This window comes from Myotis lucifugus, unplaced genomic scaffold (assembly GCF_000147115.1).
Source record: "Myotis lucifugus unplaced genomic scaffold, Myoluc2.0 scaffold_548, whole genome shotgun sequence".
Classification (NCBI taxonomy): domain Eukaryota; kingdom Metazoa; phylum Chordata; class Mammalia; order Chiroptera; family Vespertilionidae; genus Myotis; species Myotis lucifugus.
Window position 1 is genome coordinate 37,331 of NW_005871596.1, and position 22,678 is coordinate 60,008.

The 22,678-nt window shown below is 39.2% G+C and overlaps 2 protein-coding genes across 2 annotated transcripts in view; one reads left to right on the forward strand and one right to left on the reverse strand.

Annotated features, from left to right (window-relative positions):
• Positions 1 to 13: 13 nt before the first annotated feature.
• Positions 14 to 14,576, forward strand: RIDA (reactive intermediate imine deaminase A homolog). The gene is made up of 6 exons (XM_006104150.3): positions 14 to 199; positions 9,617 to 9,722; positions 12,283 to 12,337; positions 12,566 to 12,634; positions 13,641 to 13,696; positions 14,094 to 14,576. Exons 1-6 carry the CDS (start codon positions 135 to 137, stop codon positions 14,148 to 14,150), a joined length of 408 nt encoding a protein of 135 aa, XP_006104212.1. The 5' UTR covers positions 14 to 134; the 3' UTR covers positions 14,151 to 14,576.
• The window catches only part of ERICH5 (glutamate rich 5), a 14,844-nt gene continuing 522 nt past the window's right edge, over positions 8,357 to 22,678 (reverse strand). Inside the window, exons 2-4 of the mRNA XM_014446526.2 lie at positions 22,018 to 22,675; positions 20,365 to 20,475; positions 8,357 to 8,597 (exon numbers count right to left, since the gene is read on the reverse strand). Coding sequence (XP_014302012.1) covers positions 20,369 to 20,475; positions 22,018 to 22,675 — 765 coding nt within the window. The 3' untranslated portion in view covers positions 8,357 to 8,597; positions 20,365 to 20,368. The remainder of the gene's footprint in view (positions 8,598 to 20,364; positions 20,476 to 22,017; positions 22,676 to 22,678) is intronic.

The following is a 22,678-nucleotide window of genomic DNA, read 5'->3' on the forward strand; positions in this document are numbered from 1 at the left end:
GCCGTGCGAACCCGCCGGGGCGGAGCGTTTCTGCAGGCATTGCCTGGGGCTGGTTCGTCCGGTGCGGTGAGACGCGAACGGGCGAGTGCACGGGATTGTTCTCTCCGAGGGGCCTGAAGAGAAAAGAGTTAGCCATGTCGTCCTTAATCAGAAAGGTGATCAGCACCACGAAAGCCCCAGCGGCCATTGGTCCCTACAGGTAACTCAACGTGTGGAGCGGGCCGGACCCCAGGCGTGCGGGATCGGGGGTACGGGACTGAGCCCCCCGGGATCCGAGCTGGGGAGGACCTCGGGGTTCATCCGCAACCTCATCCAACACACGAGGAAACCTAAACAGGGAAAGGGGGCAACGCACCCGGAGACCCACAGTGAGTTAGGAGCACAATGGGAGGGGGAGCCTGCGCTCCCCGGGACTTCGTCCAGACGTGGGGTGCCTCGCTAGCAGCCAGCCAGCCAGAAAGTGACTCTGGTTGGAAGTGGTCTGTTTTCGAACTTTTCTTCCTTTCTTTCTTTCTTTCTTTCTTTCTTTCTTTCTTTCTTTCTTTCTTTCTTTCACAGCTTTGGGGAGCTAAAATTCACATACACCCAAAATCCATCCCTTTGTACAATTCAGTGATTTTTACTGTACTCGCAAAAAAGTGTAGCCATCGCCACTATGTGATCTCAGAACATTTTATCACCTAGAAAAGATACCCTGTACCCACTAGCAGTCACTCCCATTCACCTCTTCCCTCAGCCCCTGGCAACCGCTAATCCGCTGTGGGTCTCTCTAGATTTGCCTGTTCTGGACATTTCCTGTAGTAAATGGAATCCTACAATATGGAGTCCTTGGTAACATCTTTCACTTAGCACCGGCATTTTCAACCTTTTTCATTTCATGGCGCACATAAACTAATTACTAAAATTCTGTGGCACACCAAAAAATATACTTTTGCCAATCTGGCCAAAAAAAAAAAAAATTAGGTATCGTTTTGATTCATTAACTCTGGACAGATATTGTTGTGTTGGCTGTTGTCCTTTCTGTTATTTGACAGTCTAAGGGAAAAGAGGTCAGTGCCCCTGACTAAATAGTCCAGTATTGGGTGTTCTGAAAATTATTGCGCACACTGGTTGAAAATCGCTGATTTAGCATAATGTTTGGCTAACCCTCTCTTAACTCGAAGGAGTAAATCCTATGCACAGATGCTTAGCAAATCCCTGCACATTTACCTAAGATACTAGTTTTTAGAGCACCTATACACATGCTTTGTGATGTTTTGAATTCATTTACTCATACTTACTTCCCACTAGTAAAGTCAAATGCAAATCATGACTAAGATTGTTTCTAAGGTTGCCCACGTGTTCTAGGTAAATACACATACTGGTTAGAAAGTCTGTACTGTGCATGTTTATTTCCACTTGTCAGAAGCGCTGCTAAATAGAAAAGTCGATTCCTTTTATAAGAGACTTTATTTTCTTAAAATGTCTAACCTTTAAACTACTGGATCTTATATGCATTCTTGTAGACTTTTATTTTCCTAATATAATTTTTGCTATTTTTAATTCTTCACTAAAGTATATTCTGTAACCATTTCTCCTTAAAATAGTCCATAGTGTCGGTTCAATGTTAAAAGAACTAACTACAGCTTGTAAACTTCTGCAGCGGGAACACTTGAACTTTGACAGACATGTATTGAGTACCCACCATCTGCCAAGCATTTCAAGGGATACAAAAATGTGTAAAAATCAAAAAAGAAACATTTTAATTGAGTATGTTGTGTGGCAGGCACCATTACAACCACCTTCTTCTCTGAGTCCCATCCCCATTCTACAAAAAGAAAACTGAAGCTTGAAGTGAACTTGTCCAAGATCAGTCTGTGAATGAAAGTGACAGCTTGTTTTGAACAGTCCTAGCTCCCTTTTGTATTCCACAGTCATGAAAAATAGCACTTCTGTGTGGCAGAGCACTAACTGTTCTCATAGGGTTAGAAGTAAAATGCAAAGGCAGTGAGGGGTACAGGAGGAGGGGAGTCGGGGTGGCAAAAGAGGAAAAGAAAAAAAATTGATGCTAACCTTTAGGAAGAAAAAGATTTAGGAAGACTCCTCGTGGGAGGTAGTCTTTGAGTTGGGTTTTGAAGGTTGGGTTTGCCATTACAATACTGTTGTAAAGTTTGATTTTTAAATTATAGTTGACCCCTGAACAATATGGGTTGACCGGTGGGTGGGAGTCCACTTATGCACAGCTTTTTTTTCAATACTGTAAATGCATTTTCCTAATAACATTTTCTTTTATCTAGCTTACTTTATTGTAAGAATACGGTTTATAGTACATATACAAAATATGTGTCAATCATCTGTAAGGCCTCTTTCGGTCAATAGTAGGCTACCGGTATTAGTAGTTAAGGTTTTGGGAAGTCAGAAGTTATACGTGATTTTCCGCTGTTGTGGAGTGGGTGCCCCATCCTCACATTGTTCAAGGGTCACGTGTACTCTGTTAAAGACGTCAACAGGAAGTCATGGGGGGAAGCCAGTCCAGATAAAGGAAATGACTTGAGGGGAAGCCAGTCCAGATAAAGGACATGACTTGAGGCACAGAGGTAGAAGAATATATGGCGTAAAGGTTTGCGGAGGAAGTTTTAGTGATCCAAGTACCATTTTTACTCTTTTTTTTATTCATTTGCCAAATCTGTGTACCACCTATATTATAATTGACTTAACACTTTTCATTGAGATGGCTCACTTAATTTACAAAGGAAACTTTACAACCGTACTCTAAGTAGAAAACGCCCCAATAGAGGGCAACAGTAAAAAATAAACTCGAGTAAACCAACAATGTTATTAAATTCCAGCTAGATCCTGCAGTGGGCTCAGAACCCAAGGCCTGCTCTCTCTTTGGTAAAGGTGATAGGTTTCTTTAGCTTGATTTCTGAAAGGGATGTTGTTTCTCCATGTAATCAGAGGACTGACGTCCTAATTGCTAACGCTTACTGATGCTTACTCAGCACTAGGCACTGTTCTAAGTGCTTTATGTGCACAGGTACTTCACAGCCTCATTTTTCAGATGAAGAAAGAGAATCGAAAAGGAATCATTTCCTTGCTGTGACTCGGTGTTTATGTATGACTTACACTTGAACTTTGGGAAACACTGGTTAGGAGTTAGACTTTGAATTTTTGTTTTGCTTCTTGCTAAAAATTAGCTTTTAGCCAAGTCTGGATTGTGATGGTTTCCAATGATAAACTAAAGAGTATAAACTTTATTTGGTATGCAGTGAGGAGCCATCACATGTTTTTGAAGAGGAAGTAACATGATCAGATCTCTCTCCCTCTTTTTTTTTTTTTATACTTGTCTGGAGGTGACTGGCAACAATGGCTAAGTCAGTCATGCTGCTGATTCACCTCCACAGGTTTGTTTAGCACATCACAAATATCTTTTCTCTTGACACAGATCAGATCTCTTTTAAGAAGAGAATTATAGTAATTTGAGAAGACATTAAGAATAGTTAAGGGAGTATTACAATAAAAGTAAAAATCAGTCATCTTTTTCCTTCTGCCCTGATCCTTCTCCCTCAATCACCCAATGGTTTTACTTCCGTGACCCTTAACAAAAACAAAGGGGTTATAGCCCGGCTGATGTGACTCAGTGGTTGAATGTCAACCCATGAGCCAGGAGGTCACGGTTCAATTCCTAGTCCAGGCATATGCCCAGATTTCCTCCTTGATCCCCAGTCGATCAGTAATTCTCTCTCATCATTGATGTTTCTATCTCTCTCGCCCTGTCCCTCTCTCTGAAATCAACACAAACATTTTTTTTTTTAAAAAGGGAAAGGGGATTATAAAGCCTGGAGCGTACACCTTCTTCCAGTATGTACTTTGTTCAAGAAAGAAAGCATGAGAGTAATATCCCTGGTTGACTCAAAGGCGGGCTCAACTATCTGTAAAGCTGCAACAAAAAAGAGGAATCTTCATGAGAATATGCAAGTAGGACGAGGGAAAAGCCATCAACCAGAGCTCCATTGTGTGGGGACTTTTCAGGACATTGTGCGTCTTGTGCTTTTCTGTATCCAAAGATGATACAAGGCCACTTGAAATGGTACGAGTTTTCAATATTTTATGGAGAAAAAAAATTCCAACTAACGATTTATATCCTGATAAAGTGAATTGGACACGTTTTATAACCATTTGGAAACAAGAGTTTTGGTGCATGGAGTGCACTTTTTGAAAATTCTGGGCCCTCTCCAGGAGGAATTCAGATGTGTTGAACTTTCAGTCCCTGGCATTGGGATGGATGGGGTGTTGTCACTAATTAGCTAATCAGTCAGCACATTTCAGGGATACTTCAGGTCAGAACCTTGAGAGATTGCCACACCACGTTGCTATTGCATTGCTTTCCCTTTTGCTGGCACACCATCCAAATAGTCATAATGTTGAAGTGATGGTCCAGGTGGCACAGATGATGATGTGAGAATTATTACTAGGATGTTTTTGAACAGTGTTATTACCCTTTGACCTGGTTGTAGAACAACATGCTTGTACATTTTCTGGAGCCTAATGACTTGTCTACAGGTAGGATTCTTATGCCCAGGACGCATCAGCTATCCAGTTATGTTTGTGAACAACCTCTACTAACTCATAAGAGATAACTCACGTAGCTCTGATCATCTCAGAAGTCCAGGGCGTATTTTAGATTTTCTGAGAATAAATGAGTTCCTTTTTATGGTGGAAAAAATATTTTAATGATAATGCGTATGGGCTTAAACTACATTTCAGATATGGAAAGGGTTAAAGGTACTTTGCAAAGGGCCGAGGGTAGCCTCATTCTGCACAGAACAGTTAATAGAGACAGTGCTAGCTGACAGTACTGTTCAACCCGAGAAAAGCTGACACATTAACAAACTCAGTAGTTACCTATGTGTGGGCTAGGGTGAAGCCAGATGGTGGAGAAGAATTCCCAGACTTTCTAAATCCTGTTACCAAATTTAAAGTTAACCTCTTCAGTTCTCCACAACCCACACTAAAAGCCAGTAGGTCCTCCAAAAAAGATACTTTAGTGAAAGTCTAAGTTGTTGAAGCTGCCAAGTGGTTAGAGAGCAAAACATCAAGAAGTTACCATGTTCCTGCTATGTGTAAGGAATCACCTAGGCCCTGCACAGCCAGAGACATAAGAAGGCACTGCCCCTGCCTTCAAGTTTACAGTCGGGCACACCCGGGAGTTAGGATAAGAACAGAACTAACTATCCCCCTGTGCCTGGTATAAGAAAGGCTCCACCAGAGGACCTCTGGGGCTCAGAAGACAGAAAGGCTTAGTTTTGCTCAGGAAAAACGTGTGTGTGTGTGTGTGTGTGTGTGTGTGTGTGTGTGTGAGCTGGTTTTCAACGTAGTGTTTATAGTAGCAAAATATTGGAATCAATGTGAATAGTTAAAGTAGATCCAGGCAATGAAATGTGCCACTGTCAAAAGAATGAGGAAGCAGTCTACACATAGAGTTGTCCCCCCAAAATGTATACACACACTTTGAATAATTATAAAGGCAGTGTTTATTAAAATACATTTCATTTTCTGAACTGAGCTACCAGTTGTTAAAGTGTGTATACATTTTTGGGGGACACCCTGTATATGTATGGGAAAATCACGATATACTGTGGAGTGAATGAAGCATACCAGGTGTAGTGTAAATGGGGAGAGAAAATTTATATTCATTTTTCTTCATATGTGCATGAGGAAACTTTGGGAGAATGTATAGAGAAGAGCAATGGTTATCTGTAGGGCTGGGAACTGAAAAGATAGAGGATAAGGATAGAAGAGAGACTTTACACTGTGATTCTTTGTATATTTTCTGGATGTTTGAACCATGTGAATGTTCTCTTGTTTAAAAAATTATAAATTTTATATTTAAAAGTATAAAGAAAAAAAAGTTTTAGAACATTTCCCTCCTCTTCCCCCACACCCGCCCTCAAAAGAAAAATTCCCTTGTTCCTATGGCCCCAGGCAGCCAATAGTCTAATTTCTGCTGCTATTCCTTTATCTTTTCTAGAATTTCATATAAATAGAATCAAATAATATATAGCCTTTAGTTGAATCTATCTGTGGGTGTTTTAAAATTTTTTTAAATTTTTGCTGTCAAGAATAATGATGTTCTTAATATTCATGTAAAGTCTTTAGACTTTTAATTTTTCTTGCCTGGGAAAGAAATTGCTGGGTTGTATGTTAAAATTTTAAGCAACTGCCAAACTATTTTCCAAAGTGTCTGAAATGTTTGCATTCCCATCAAAAATGTATGAGGGTTCCAGGAGCCCCACATCCTCACCAATACTTAACTGTCAATCATGTCCTATTGTGTGTGGTGGTGTCTTATTGTGGTTCTGGTTTACATTTCTGTAAATAGCTAATATGTTGGGTATCTTTCATATGCAGAACTCCCTAGCTCTTCATATGTCTTCTTTTATCTGTTCAAATCATTTGCCCACTTTTTTTTCATACTTCACCTATTTATTGAAAGTACCCATCACTGGACCACCCTGAGTTCAAACATTTTCTCAAACTTTAACTTAAGAATCATGATGAAGAAGATATCTAACCAATGGCATGGGAACAGTGTGCACTGTATGATCCCAGGTAATGTGGCTTCTGAGGATTCAGGAACGCCCTGGGAGAACCGCTGCCTTAGATCATGGCAGACTTTTTCTATAGAAAGATTAGTTTACAGAAGCATCGCGTACTCTTTCTAGAGTAGTTAGTCCGATATAATCTGGACATGCCTGAGATGATCACAGGTTTCGACAGACTCCTCAAGTTCAACAGGAAACGAGAGCTCAGTGCCACTCCACGTGGGCTATGCATATATGAGAAAGAGCCCTTGAAATCCCTGGGCTAAGCAGACAAGCAATCAGTAAGAAGTTAGAGCTGTGGACATATTATACACTTCAACTAACACTTACAATAGCACTCTGGAAATCTCCTTGTCCCAGAAGTCTTTGATTCCACTAGAAAATAACTCTTAAAAAAGAAAGAAAGAAAGAAAAGAACTCTTGTTTTCAAGGCCCTTTCTCCTCCTGTTAAACACATTTTAAATGGTGAATCTGAAAAGGGGAGATTCCCAGGTGCCAGGAACAAACAGAGAAATCGAATCAGAGCCAAAATAAATGAGCTGAAATATGAAGTCCATGGGGATTTGAGACCTAGATACAGGCCCTAGGAGCTGGGGTCCTAAATTCCTACTTTAGAAGACCATGTCCTGGGGGTGTAAGTTTGAGGTACTGGGAAGAGACCCCTCGACAGCCAAGGAAGGGCTACAGTGAGAAGCGGTGAAAGAGGACTAGCAAACTCCACTAGCCTGGCAAAGCAGTAAGAAAGGTTGCTGCATGTCCTGGGACCTTGTGTTATACTGTATGCAGAACACATCAAAGGCAGAGAGAAACCCTTAACATCAAACAGGGAGGGAACAGACTACCTAGAAAGGCAAGACATCACTGACAGCAAACACCACGTCAGCAATGACCAAGGCAGAGGACCATGGAGAACGCTTCAAAGTGAAAAAAAAACTAAACAAGCCCCTGCTGAAAAAAAAAAAGACACACACACACACAAAATATACCTCAGTAAGGAGTGTGTGCAAAAAAGAATCATGTAAGTAAATCTAAATACGCCTGACTGTAAAGAAACTAAAAATATATGAAGTTGGGGGCTAGGGGCTTGGGAAGAGGTTAAGTGGAAACGCGGAAGAACTAAAATCATAGAACTAACAGGAGAGGAGAGCTGAGTTGGAGTTCTAAGTCCTCGTGCTACTCGGAGGAAGCTGGATAAACGTGAGAATTTAAGTCAAATATGTATGTAACAATGCAAGAGTAATGACTAAATTAGAAAAAATACGTTATTGCCAAACCAGAATTTTAGGAAATAAGAAAAACTCAATCAATACTTCAGAAGTCAGAAAAGGGGGGAATCAAAGAATAAGACATGGAAAAGCTAAGAATAAGATAACAGAAATAACTAAGTATATGAATGAATACATTATTTTAAACAGAGTAAACTCTCCCAATTTAGAAAGGATGCTTAGGCTAGGAGGAATATTAGAATTAAAAGAAAATTAAAATTAATTCCACAAAAATCAACATCAGTTAGAAGGGTGCTATTGTTTCTCTTAAAGAGCTGGAGCAGTGAGCAGAATGGTTTTTAACACCCCGGTGGCCGTAACAATCCCGTAGACAGCTACAACCGTTCTGGACTCCCTGATTCACCAAGTTTTACAAGCGGCGAGTGGCCTCCAAATTCCACAGAGCAATGAGGTTTGTTCTTTGGAGAATCAATGAATTTATCTGCAATAGAAAACAACTTTATATTCTCCCCCCCCCCTTTTTTTTTTTAGAGAAGCTCTTAACAGGACAGTGATTCAAATAAAGTGTGGCTCTTAAGACACTGGAAAGACTTCTTGATGCTAATGTAAAAGCAATGATTCACAGCGACCTAGGGAGCTCCTTCCTTCACCAAAGCAGCAAAACCAGCCGTGTTACCAGGCGCTCCAGCGGTTTTCATGACAAGCCACGTTTCACTGTTTGATCTCTATGGTCTTTCCCGTTTCTAAGATGGGTTCGCAAAACAATTCTTGATGGCATCAGCATGCTCTGAAAGGACAAAAAAGAGAACTAGCTTCACTAAGAAGCATCAGAATTCCATTCGGGTACATGCTGAAAGAAAACAGCATTACTTTCACATAAAAATTCCTTTAAAGCCTTGACTTGAGAGACAACAGGAAGAAGAATGTCACCGAAAGAGGCCTTCATTGTTCCGCTCCCGGTCATGAACCATCCAGAGTTCAGAGAGCTTCACCAAGGCCTCTCCTATCATATCACTAATCGTGCTTACAAGATTTTGTAAAATAAGGCTTTTGTGTTGGGGTGAATCTCTCCTATCATATCATTAATCTTGCTTACAAGATTTTGTAAAACAAGGCTTTTGTGTTGGGGTGAAAACAGATTTAGGGAAGGTTCTAGCCTTTTTCAAATTAAGCCACCTTCTTAGCAAAACAGTGCCCACTGTCCAGATACTTCCTGGCTGGGCAGACATAGAGGCTTCTCCAGCTTTGTTGGCTCTGGCTTCTATTAGCAAGAACCTTGCCAGCAAGAAAAAGCATTGTATCTCTGCATACTCAGTCTTTTGAGCAAGATCAGAGGACACACAAGTTTTATCCTACTTTCTTTTTCTTTTCTTTTTCATTGTATTTTTAAAATATATTTCCATTTAAACGAGACTCTGCATAAATACGATGGCATGGTAAATTTTCCTTAATTCTTATCCATGAAAAACTGGTATATCTCCATATGTAGCAACAATGAAAACTGAACATAAACTGCTTATACTTCATTTGCCCATTTTTTATTGGGTTATTTGCCTTCATATTATTATTATAAGAGTTTATATATTCTGGAGACAAGTCCTTTTTAAGGTATATGTTTTACAAATATTTTCTCGGTGTGACTCGTGTTTTCGTTTTCCTGATGACATTTTTCAGTAAGCAAAAGGTTTCAATTTTAATAAAGTTGATGATCAGTTTTTTAATTTTACATTTTGTGCTTGTGTCCTAACAAAGAAATCTTTCAGCCCTGCATTTTCTGTTTCTATTTCATCTATCTGTTCACTGCAGTCAAGCTGTGTTAGTCGACAGGACCCTTTACATCTCAGGACAGCTGGGCCTGGACCCTTCCAGTGGACAGCTTGTGCCAGGAGGGGTGAAAGAAGAAGCTAAACAAGTAGGTCATTTTCCACATTTGATGTTTTCTTCCCTATTACTTTTTAATTTTGAGGAGTATTAAAAACCCACTTGGCTGATTTGTTTTAGATAAATTACCAGATAAATGCTTTTTAAATTACTTACTGATTGATTTAAGACAATTGCATGTCAGTAGAAAAGGCGAAAAATTAATTTTTAAAAATTGATTTTAGAAAGAGAAAGGGGGGGAGAGGGAGAGGGAGGTGGAGAGAAAGAGAGAGAGAGAGAGAGAGAGACAGACAAACATCTATTTGCTGTTCCACTTGTTTATGCATTTATTCGTTGATTCTTTTTTTTTTTTTTTTTTTTTTTTTTTTTGTTTTTTTTTAATATATTTTTTATTGATTTTTTTACAGAGAGGAAGGGAGAGGGATAGAGAGTTAGAAACATCGATGAGAGAGAAACATCGATCAGCTGCCTCCTGCACATCTCCTACCGGGGATGTGACCGCAACCCAGGTACATGCCCTTGACCGGAATCGAACCTGGGACCTTTCAGTCCGCAGGCAGATGCTCTATCCACTGAGCCAAACCGGTTTCGGCTATTCGTTGATTCTTGTATGTGCCCTGACCAGGGATCGAACTTGCAACCTTATCGTATTGAGCTACCCGGTCAGGGCAAAAGTTGGAAATTTAATGAATCATTTAACAACCAACCAGTAAAACAAATATACAAACAAAAAGATTATTCCTTCCAAAGTGACTTTAAATCTGAATTATTGGCTGTTAACTAAACTTATTATGGTAATCATTTCACAATAATACTTCTATCAAATTATCATGTTATACACCTACAACTAGTACAATGTTATAAGTCAATTATATTTTAATAAAACTGGGGGTGGGAGCCCCTGAATTATTGAAATCAGATAGCACCTTGCCACTTCCATAAGGATTGGGAAATTTTTTTTATCAGGGCCACTGACGCACATAAACAACCTCACTACCACAGAAGCAAAAGTCAGCATTTGTTAGTAAGAGAAAAATATCAAAGATTACATGCAGTATGTTTTCTAAGTAATACTGGGGAATACAGTTTAATCCAATAAGTGGAATTAAGTTATAATTTAATGCATTCACTGAGTCATTTGTAATATCCATAAAGATCCAGTTAAATAATTATTTTTTTAAAAAGCTTCCTAAACTGGTCTGCCTTTTTAATTTTTTAAAAATATAGTTTTATCGATTTCAGGAAGGAAGGGAGAGGGAGAGGGAGAGAGAATAGAAACACCAATGCTGAAAGAGAATCATCATTGACAGCTGCCTCCTGCATGCCTCCCACTGGGGATCGAGCCCACAACCCTAGGCATGTACCCCAACCTGGAATCAAACCAAAGCCTCCTGGTTCATAGGTTGATGTTCAACCACTGAGCCACACTGGCTGGGCAGTTAAATAATTCTTATAAGGGAATCTCTTCTTGACCTTCCTCCAATTGAATGATCTGCCTGAAATGGGATGAACCATGATCTCCTTTTGTGAATAAAAAGTCGCTTCCTCAGTGCTAGAATGTGTGAAGTTCAGTAAGCTAAAACAGAAATAATTTCTGAGGTTCCTATGCTCTATCACTTTGATACCATAAGTATGAGCTAACAGGCATTAAAACATGTTTTCTTTTAAAGTAATATTTGATTTTGAAGAGTTCTTTTCCCTCTTTCTCAAAAAATCAATAAGTATTAGTAAATTATATATGTTTGGCACTCTGGCCTTTGGAAAAACATCAATTTTCCACCTTTGTCCTTATTATTTTGTCAATTCATTCTTCCTCTCTACTTTACTAGTCACATTGTAATATTTGATGATATTTTTTGTTCTTTAAAAAATAATTAATCTAAATAGGTAATACATAAGGCAAAAAATTTAAAAGCTATAAAAAGCATATGCAGTGAAAAGATATATCCCACCCTTAGTCCCCCCTCTCCCCAGTTTCCTTCATTACTGTTCTTTTTTTTTAAATATATTTTATTGATTTTTTTTTTTACAGAGAGGAAGGGAGAGGGATAGAGAGTTAGAAACATCGATGAGAGAGAAACATCGATCAGCTGCCTCCTGCACACCCCCTACTGGGGATGTGCCTGCAACCAAGGTACATGCCCTTGACCGGAATCGAACTTGGAACCCTTCAGTCCGCAGGCTGATGCTCTATCCACTGAGCCAAACCGGTTAGGGCTCATTACTGTTCTTTATACTAGTATGTCCTTCCACGGACAGCCATTGCCTACTCTAGCATAAATGTACACACACACACACACACACACACACACTTATGACTTATTGTGCATGCTATTCTGCATCTTGGTTTTATTTCATCATGTAACTCTTTATGTGTTGACCTTTTCATATTAATTTAGTTGTATGGATCTAGTGTGATTTATTTTAGATTTATTTAGAGGTGGCCTAGAAAGAGTATAATTTCCTAAAAGGGGGACATTTTTCTGCAACATAAGCTATTTAAGGAAGTATTAGCAAAAGATGATTGATTGGATGGAATTACAGCTTTAATGTAACATCCATGCCTTAGGCCTTCTTGCCTTGCTTCACAGGCTCTTACCAACATAGGTGAAATCCTGAAAGCTGCAGGCTGCGACTTCAGTAATGGTGAGCAACTTGGTATTACTCCCGTTTCTGTTGGGTATTTCTTTGCTCTCTTTGGAGAACACATGACATCCCGTAACATGTCATGCCATATCTTTGTTGCTTATTAAAATAGTTTTAATTTCAGTCCCATTTTGATCAAGACAGTCATAGAACTATGCACTGTTTTTTAAGTAATGTTTTGGATTAGACCAAAAAGCTAACCCTAATGACAATGTATGTATCTTCTAGTGGTCAAAACAACTGTTTTGCTGGCTGACATAAATGACTTCAGTACTGTCAATGATATCTACAAACAGTGTAAGTAATTCGGCTTTATTGCCATTTTCCATTTTAAATAGAAATGAATGTATAAGCTTCAATGAGTGTGCATTATGAATTAAGAGAGGAGATGCTAAAAAAAATGGTCATAGATCTTGTCCTAAAAGAACGGATAGTCTGATTGGACACATATAGTGTGCCTCCATGAGAAAATCCAAGACATTTATTTATATTCTATTCCCTAGAATAATATACTACAGGCCTATAAATCCATTTTCCTAAAGCTTAATTTTGTTACGCCCTTATCAGGCTTTTTAAGCCCTCCTAATGATTTTTGAACATAGATTGTATTTATTATCGCTATGATACGGGCTAGCCACCGTCTCTCTCTTGGCTCTCAGAATCATCCGCTGTTTAGTGACTGAACATTTCTGTGCGTTGGCTTCCCAGATATAAAATAGGGATAAAACCTAATAGGGCTGTTGGAATGCCTAAGAGAGTCAATACAACATGTAAACACATTAGAACAGATGCCAGTGTGTTGTACACACTTAGTAAATGTTATCTATCTATTAACATTGTTGTCTTCATGGAGAAAATGGGTGTCCCTACCAACTGGTGAGATGAGACTAAGGTGTAACTTGGGAAAAGCATCATTGCGTACTCTGTGCTGAAGAAATGGCTGGAGTAAACCGAAGTTACAGACTCGGTGCCTGCCAGAATCGCTGGGGATGGGCAGCTCTTCCCCATTTAGATAATTGTTTTATAACTTTAAAAACAACCCCCTTCACATCAAATAAGATCAAAGTGAGTATTTTCACTTTTCCCCCCGAAAACTAAGACATTTTAAAAAGTACTAGAATATCGCATAGGACTCATATGGCAAAATATTTTACCAAACAAACACGAGTGTGAGCTCCTTTGTCTGGTGTCGCACGTATCTAAGAACCAAGAAGGCTGTGAAGCGCTTCCCAGAGCTCAGGTTCTGCAGGGCTGGGTACCAATACAGCATCTGAGAGCTAAAACGCAATTCTGTTACATTTAGATTTCAAGAGCCATTTTCCCGCGAGAGCTGCTTACCAGGTTGCTGCTTTGCCTAGAGTAAGTACACCTTAAGCTGTCTAATGTACACAATTTTAAATTTCTACACTGCTTTCTGAAGAGAACAAACTAAGCACTGTAACAGGAAACTCCTTTAAAAGAAGCAGCAGTTCCAGCTTTCCAGGGACTTAAGGTCTAAAAGGAAACACTCAGTATTACATGCATAGGGGATGGGGGAGATTAAGAAACTTAAGAAAATTAAAAAATTAGTCTTAAAAATTCAGAAAGTTAAAAATTAAGGCCACACATGAACACAACACAATCAATAAAACCATATTTAACAACAAAAAGTTTAATGTTAAAAATGCTGTATTGCTATATGTTTTTAGTAGGCATTATGGCACTCTCCTAATTCGTAAACAATGACCTTCACATTGCTCCTTCCTTTTCCTCACAGGGAGGCCGTGTTGAGATTGAAGCCGTAGCTGTCCAAGGCCCTCTCACATCAGCATGACTATAAGTGGGCCCGAGGTTATTGAGTCTGGAATTCTAATAATTTTTGTGAATTAACATCTTAATTTTTACAATCGATGTTGGAAAGTATAAGACTGACTAAAATATCTGAAGTATTATGGAAATACCATATAATAAGGGCAATTGAACATGAATTGAAAATGAGGTGATGAATCCGGTTAGTGATATAAATTTCATTTATGCACACTCATAAGTGAGAAAAAAAGAGTATAGCTAATTCAGTTAAATCCTTTTAATTTAATGTTGTGAAATAGTCAATTCTCATGTCAGATATATGATTCTGCTTTTACTTGAGTAAAATTAAAAATTTAAGTTTGAATGGTAGACATAAAGGAGAAGAAAGTGGACCAAAATTCTATATAGCTAATATTTTTCTAATGGAAATAAAGTAGACATGCAGATTTTCCATGGTGTGATTCTGTTCTCTTATTTTTTTTTTTTAACAGTTTAATTTGTACATTAGAGCACATTACCTGATTAAAGATATGGGACCATGAAGTTAAAATGCCAACTATTTTTTTCTCAAAACTTATTTCTGACTTCGTCTGAAAAGGCTACATTCAGCATGATCCCAACTGTATGACATTCTGGAAAAGGCCAAAAAATAAAAAAGATTAGTGGTTGCCAAGGATTTGGGGGGCATGGTAGGTGAGGGATGCATAGGTGGAGCACAGGAGTTGTTAAGGCAGGGAAACTATTCTGTATGATACTGTAATGGTGGATACGTGTCATTATGCAATTGTCAAGAACCACGGAATGCACAACCCCAAGAGTGAAGCCTAATATAAACCAGAGACGTCATCCATTGTAACAAATGTACCACACTAATGAAGGATGTTAGTAATCAGGGAAACTGCACAGTGGGGAGGAGGAGAATATTGGTACACTCTGTAAAAATGCCCTATAACATTTAAGTCTTTTTGTTAGGGACTTCAGTAATGCAGTCTGTGGTAGAGCCTTAAGTGAACGGTTTCCCCTTCCATTGAAAAAATGTTGCTCATTCCCCTGACCCATGTTCCTAAGTGGTTAGAGCATCAGCCCGCTCACCAAGGGTGGTGGGTACAATTCCTGGTCAAGGGCACATACCTGGGTTGCTGGTTTGCTCCCCACCCCCAGTTGGGGGTACGTGCAGGAGGCAACCAGTTGATATGTCTCTCTCTCACATCAATGTTTCTCTTTCTCCCCCTTCCCCACCCCCTTCACTGTCTCTGAAAAGCAATGGGGGGAAAAAATATCCTCATGTGAGGATGAACAACAACAACAAAAAGTGTTGCTCATAGTTAAATGGAATCTCCTAAAAACATAAAGACAGGAAAATCAATAAGTGACAAACATCTCCCCCAACAAAATGTGCTTAGAAAAATATTGACAGGTGATGAAATTTGTTGAGGATAACACCTGGAATTAAGTTACCCATCAAACCCTGTTTATTATTAACTATTTCATACTTATCAAAGAAGCTATTCATGTGTACTCAGGGTTTAAAAAAGGACAACCACCAATACTTTCGACGCCCAGCATAAGCCATTCTCAGCCCATTTTCCTCACTTTTCCCAAAATTGATCAACCTCTGAGCAAGACTGACTTAAAAAAAGAAGAATCCTAAATAAGCAATCTTAGATGAAAAGGGGCACTTGAATATAGCCAGAAGAGATGAAAAAGATGCCTACAGATATGAAAATTTAGATGAAGTGCACAAATTCTACAATGTAAATGACTGAAGAAAAACTGACTGAAGAAAAAACTAGAAAATATGAATGTTCCTTTTACCATGAAAGAAATGGAATCAGTAGTTTAAATATTTTTTTCAAAGAAAACACCAGGCCCAATTTTATAGGTAAACTCTATTTTTTTTTTTATAGAGTTTACCTATAAAATTGGGCTTGGTGTTTTCTTTGATTAAAAAAATAAAATAAAATAATAGAGCCAGGAAATCAGATCCTCTGTCTAGGCTGGGCCTAAGGGGCATACTATGGATAGGTCATGACTTCAAATTCAAACCCTCGAGTTAAAGAGCTGGAAATAAAGTGCTGGTACCCAAGCTGTTGGCTTGTTAGTGGCTGGGTTGGTGAAAAGGAACACTTACGTTAGCCTTTCAAACATTCAGAGAGCAATCTCTTTGAAGTGTGTTATCATTAAATAAATGATAAAAAGTATATAGGTAAACTCTATCAAACATTCAGGGGTAGATATTTACAATGATAAACTTTTTTAAAAAGTTGTTTTATTATTTTTTAATCCTCACTCAAGGACATGCTGAGAAAGAGGAAGGGAGGGAGACAGAGAGAGAGAGAAACATCAATGTGAGAGAGAAACATCGATCAGTTTCCTCACATACTCACCCCAACTGGGGATTGAACCGGAAACCCAGGTTTGTGCCCTGACCAGTGATGTACTGGGGCTGACACTCCCTCCCAACCCAAAGCCACACAGTGCAGCTACCATAGAAGCCTCTTTTCTTGTCACTGATTAATATTTTTTAAGTGTTTGGAATCAGGGTTGCATAAGTCAATTCAATATAATATCCATAACTTTTTCATAAATGTAGATAATAGTATGAATGATATGTTGCTACAGTTACTTTTATTTTATTAAGAAAAATTTGACAACTATCTATATTCTACAAAGAAAAAAAAAACAAGGCAGATGTCAAACCAAAATTAGTATCCATAAGTGGCTTCTCAGAACTCTTATCCTAGAAACTGTTGAGGCTTCCAGATCTCTGTGCTCAACAGGTGATAGTGTAGCATGTTTATTCATGTCAGTAGCACATTATTAAGCTGAAAGGGCAATTTAGATTAATAGAATATGGACTGGCCCTTCTTCTACTTTCAAAAGTTATTAAAGCCTGGATTTGATGTTTGGAGACTTCTTTTATTAGGCACAGAAATCATGATATTGTTAGCTTGCAATATCCCAAATATTGTCCAATAAGTTAGCCGAGTGGTATTTCTGAAATAAAGCCAAAGGCCTCCAATTTTACTCTGTGTGAATTAATACCACCACGTAGTTCCCTAACTTTAGTTGGTAGTAACAAGACCTGAAAAGAGAAATTACACACCTGTCAGCTGCTCTCTGAAATTACACTGATTCTGTTTCTGCGATTAAAACCTTGAAATTATAACCAGATGCTCATTAACTTGATAAGCTCTGGGGGGGAGAGGAGCTGATGAAGTGTTAGATTCAATGACATCCTGTAAGTAAATGCTTTCAACTATTCAGACATAGCCATGCCTTGCTGTTTGGTGTGAGGAAACAAAGAGAAGAGGATCATTCTCCTTTTACCGTACAGATGTGTGTGGGCTACATGAATGGCTTTATGGTGGCTTTTGTGGAACAATTCAGAATTAACTGGGTCACCACATTACCTTTATAAAATTGAGATGCTTATAATATTAGATGCTCTAACAAGCTATTGCAGTTTCCAAATGAGCACAGGTGTAAATCCTACTAGGATTATTGGACCATGACCATCCAACACTCTTTAGTTAAATGTGGAAAAAGCCATTTTCCTTTAAAAGCCATTCATAATCCAAAAGCAAGTGTGCAATAAAGTGTTTGTTAAAAGCGATGTGGGTGTTTTGACTGTTCAAAGGCTATTAGCTATTCTAGGAGCTCTGACTCCAAAGTCTAAATGAGAAAAGCAACAAGGTCACAGGTAGACCACATGCTCCTATCCTGTGGGTCCCCCAGGAGGCAAGATACAGAGCACTTCCTGTCGACAGTGTTGGAGTCTGGGCGGGAGAGTTCCCCGGTTTGCAATTGCACCCTCTGCTGGTAAATGCAAAGGTTCTCTCCCTACTGGGGCTGCTCGCTGGCAAATCATTTGCTCACCGTTTCCCTCCAGTCAGGAATAGAAAATACTAAAATTATCTTGGTATAACACAAACTGGGCTACAAAGTGGCTATACAGCACCCAGGATTAGAAAATCCAGCCCTGATGATAGTTGTTCTATTCATTCATTATGAACAGCTCAAGCCTTCTGTCCAACTTGTACATTTTTAATCTGGGGGCAAAATTGATCATCTCTTGTCAGAGTCTGGGGACTTAGGACCAGAATGCACTTTGCTATGCTAAGTCTATCTGTCTTTGGCAAAAGAGAAACAATCTAACATAGGAAAGGATAGATCAGTGGTTTTACAAGCGCTTCTCACAACGCAAGGGCTATGTAAATTGTCATTTGTGTTTTACGATGTGGATATGTAAATATACACTTATATTTTAGCATATACATATAGCCTGGCATAGACATGACCTTATGGAAGTATACACAAGAAACTTTATTACCTCTTTGTAGAAGGACTAAGGGATGTGGGAGGGAGAAGTTCACTGCCCATTTTATACCTTTCTGTATTGAGTTTTACTATAGACATTCATTACCTTAATTTTGTTTTTAAAAATTAACAGATTGCCCTGACCAGTTTGGCTCAGTGGATAGAGCGTCGGCCTGTGGACTCAAGGGTCTCAGGTTCGATTCTGGTCAAGGGCATGTACCTTGGTTGCAGGCACATCCCCAGTGGGGAGTGTGCAGGAGGCAGCTGATCAATGTTTCTCTCTCATTGATGTTTCTCACTCTCTATCCCTCTCTCTTCCTCTCTGTAAGAAATCAATAAAAATATATTTTTAAAAAAATTAACAGATTACTTATATGGAATACTTCAACTTTGAACTAGTCAAATATTATAGAACATTTTCATTTTCTTTATAAGTTTTGAATTAAAAACTTAATATTATCTAAAAGAATAAGAATAGTTTCTAAAAAGGTGTTAGTAACTACATTAAAGACCAAAGACAAAAGTATAAAAAGTACCATAAATTTATACAAAGTTCCAAATTTTTCTGAGAATGATTTTAGTCATTAATGGAAAATAATGGGATTACTAAAACATTTGAAAACTTGTACATTACAACTATATAATAATGTTTTTGAGAAAGAGTTCTTTCAAGCATGAGTTCTGAACAGATCTCTAACTGTTACATATTGAAAAAATCCACATTTACTTAATAGGCATAAAATCCCTTTATGCCTGTTATGTAAATGAATCCTACTATTTCGGTACTTGATAAAACTATAATTCCACTTTTTAAGGTGATCATTCATATTTTACACTAAGCTTTGATATTTTCTACTTACTAGATATCTATATAAAAATAACTTTTGGTCATGAAAAACATCTTTGCATTACAAAATGTAGCTTGAAATATTTTTATAACAGTTCCAATTTATATAACTTTCTGACCTAAAAATATTGCTCTTTTTGGAACTACACCAAATAGCTTGTTACTGAGCTTGAGCCAAACCGGCTAGGGCTGAAATACTTTAAAAAGTCAATTAATTGCCCTAACCGGTTTGGCTCAGTGGATAGAGCGTCGGCCTGCGGACTGAAGGGTCCCAGGTTCGATTCCGGTCAAGGGCATGTACCTTGGTTGCGGGCACATCCCCAGTAGGGGGTATGCAGGAGGCAGCTGATCGATGTTTCTCTCTCATCGATGTTTCTAACTCTCTATCCCTCTCCCTTCCTCCCTGTAAAAAATCAATAAAATATATTTTTAAAAATTCAGTTAATTTAGAACACCTTTCATGTCAATCAAAGGGTAAGATCAAATGAAATACCTCACATGAATGTAAAATCTACACTTGATTCAAAATGGCACATGGAAGATGTGTAGCCTTTCGCTGTGAAAACGCCTCATCTCGCAGCAGCACCAGTTTGAATTCCTTTGACAAGGATTTTGTTAACATTTTTAACACAACATGATGAATAAGGCTCTACAGTAGTAGATAGACTCTAGAAGAGAAGGTAATGAGATGACATACTTTCTAAGGTTTTTACCAGCCTTTCTGTTGTAGGAAAGACATCCTAGGTATAGTTTGCATCATTTTGTTGTTCATTCTTATTCCACAGTAATTATAACTCTGTGACTTTATTATCCTGAGCTCCCTAAAACTTGCTAACTCCCTCCTCCAGCCACCAATACCTAAAGGTTTATATTTTCATTTTAGGGTCTCATTTTCTAAACTGAATTGACCCATTGCCACAATGAACACCCTCAAACTCTTTACTGATCATAAACCCTAGTTGTTATTGGCTCTGGCTAGTGTCATTAAGGTGAGATCTGTAACCACAAGCTTCCCTACGTCTTTCTGTCCTCTGTGATGACACTGTGTCCATTCACCCTTCCATCACCATACCTATCTAGGTGGCTGCTGGAAGATCCACAGCTCCTCCTGTTTCTTCTCCTTTTGTTTCAGCTCTTTCACTTACTTTCTCCATCTCTGTTCCAACCTCTTCGCCTGTCTCACCTGGAAAAGTAACCACAGGAGATATTAAGAGATGCTTATTGAGCATTAACAATAAAGTACACACAGCTGGTTGCCAATGGGGACAGATTTTTGTTGTTGTTAATCCTCACCCAAGAATATTTTTTCCATTCATTTTTTAGAAAGAATGGAAGAGAAGGAGGGAAAGAGAGAAACATCGATGTGAGAGAGATACATCGATTGGTTGCCTCCTGCACATGCCCCAATAGGGAATATAACCCTGAACCCTTCAGTGCCCAGGCCGACACTCAACCACTGCTACACTAGCTATGGCTGGGGACAGCTCCTACTCTTTAGGTCTAAACAATACATTTTTTTGGTGGTTTCAAGAAAGGTGATCACCCTGGTTCTCTCAGATCCTCTGAATGCCAATAACAACACTTCTGAATCTGGACACTGCACATACCAATCTATTTCCCTAAGAAGTCGGTTTGGACAACACTGGCCCCATGCTCATGGGTGGAGCCAAGAAGCAGCTGCCTCTTCGATAGAGACCATGTTCCTATTGACCAAAGTCCCTGTGAGCTCCGCGTGACCTTCCATGTGCCGCTCACTTCACTCCCTCTCATTATCCTAGGCCCCAAAGCTTGACTTTGCCAGCCCTGGTCTAACAAATATCTGCTATTTCTTGTTTCTCCCTTGTTGCTCCCAGAGTGCTTCTACATATCTTCATCAAAGTGCTTATCTCAATAGATTGTGGTAATCTGTTTAAATTCTGCCTTCTTCCCACTAGACGGTGACCCCCTTGAGAACAGGAGCAATCTCTTACTCCTTCTGAACCCTAGTGCCTCGCGTATGATTAAGCACAAAAACCACTGTGCTAATAAATGAAATAATTAAGCAACGGAGGGATAAATGCTTCACTTATAGTGTGAAGCTAACATTAGCCAAAATGTAAATCATGCCCCAGAAGAAATGTTATTTTTTATAATAACTCCAATATAGGCACCATTTATTTTTCTCTGGTAAGATACACTTAAAAAACACCATATGCCCAAACAATACATTTCCTCTAGTATTCTCTTAAAGGTAAAAAGCGTATAGGAGGACAAGGGCAGAGTAATTTTCTAAGGATAAAACTGGCGAAGATAAAAATTACACTGTAAGATCCATTATTTGTGTGTTCTTTCCTTAGGAGGTCAATTCCTCCACTAACCATCTATTCATATTTCCCTTGGAACCTCACACCTCACATGGGACCTGATGAACAGTAATCATGGGAAAGTCCAGAAATTTTAACATGTTGGCTTCAATATTCGGTTCTCTCCAATGATGAAACTCTAGGTTAAAAATCTGGACACAGAATGTGCTTTAGAAAAGTTTGCTGGAAAGCCAAACGCCTGTTTTCCAGATATGGAAACCTTTTTGACTTGGGTCAAACGAACTTCGACCACCTGTAATAGATACTTCAGTGTATGTAGAAGCCACATCCTTCCCCCCCACCCCCCACCCCCGCCCCCCGCCCCAGGATGACCTCTTATGAAGCCCATCTAAACATCCTGAATCTCTAACAGCATCTCTTACCTTCAATGTTGTGGTCCACCTTTTTGGTGTGAACTTTCCTGACCATTGCCATGTTTGTCCCTGTTTCCAGAGTTCCTGCTGGACGCTCCACGCTTCCGACTATTCCTTCAGGTTGAATCTGCTCCATGTTTACCAGGCCTTCAGGAGTTTTAGGAATCAAATCGTTCTTTACAGCTGCTTCCACAAGCTGACTTCCTTCCGATATTTCCAGAAATCCTTTCCCTTTGGACATTGTTTCTAGAAGTTGGGATTGCTCATCCCTCCCCAGTGTTTCTTGAAGTTGATGTTCCTCGGCTGTTTCAACAGGCTGATGTCCTTCCAATATTTCTGGAGCTTCAGTCTCCGTGGGAACGGTGTCTAGGAGTTGGGGCTTTGCTGGAGGTTGTGACTCTCTACCTGCTTCCAGAGGTGGGATTTTTCCAGCTCTTCTTAGAGGTTTCATCTCTCTGGCAGTCTGTGGAGTCTCGGTGTCTCCTACGGCTCCAGGGGAGTCCCTCTCGCCGGCTGTCCTCAAAGGCTGATGCCTGGCTTCTGTTCCTAAAGGTTCCGTCTCGGCATTTCCTTCTAAAGGCTGGGCCTCTGTCACTGCTTCCACATCTTTCTGTCCTCCTGCTCCTGGAGTTTCATCTTTGCCATCTTGCTGAAGTGGCCCAGACTCCTG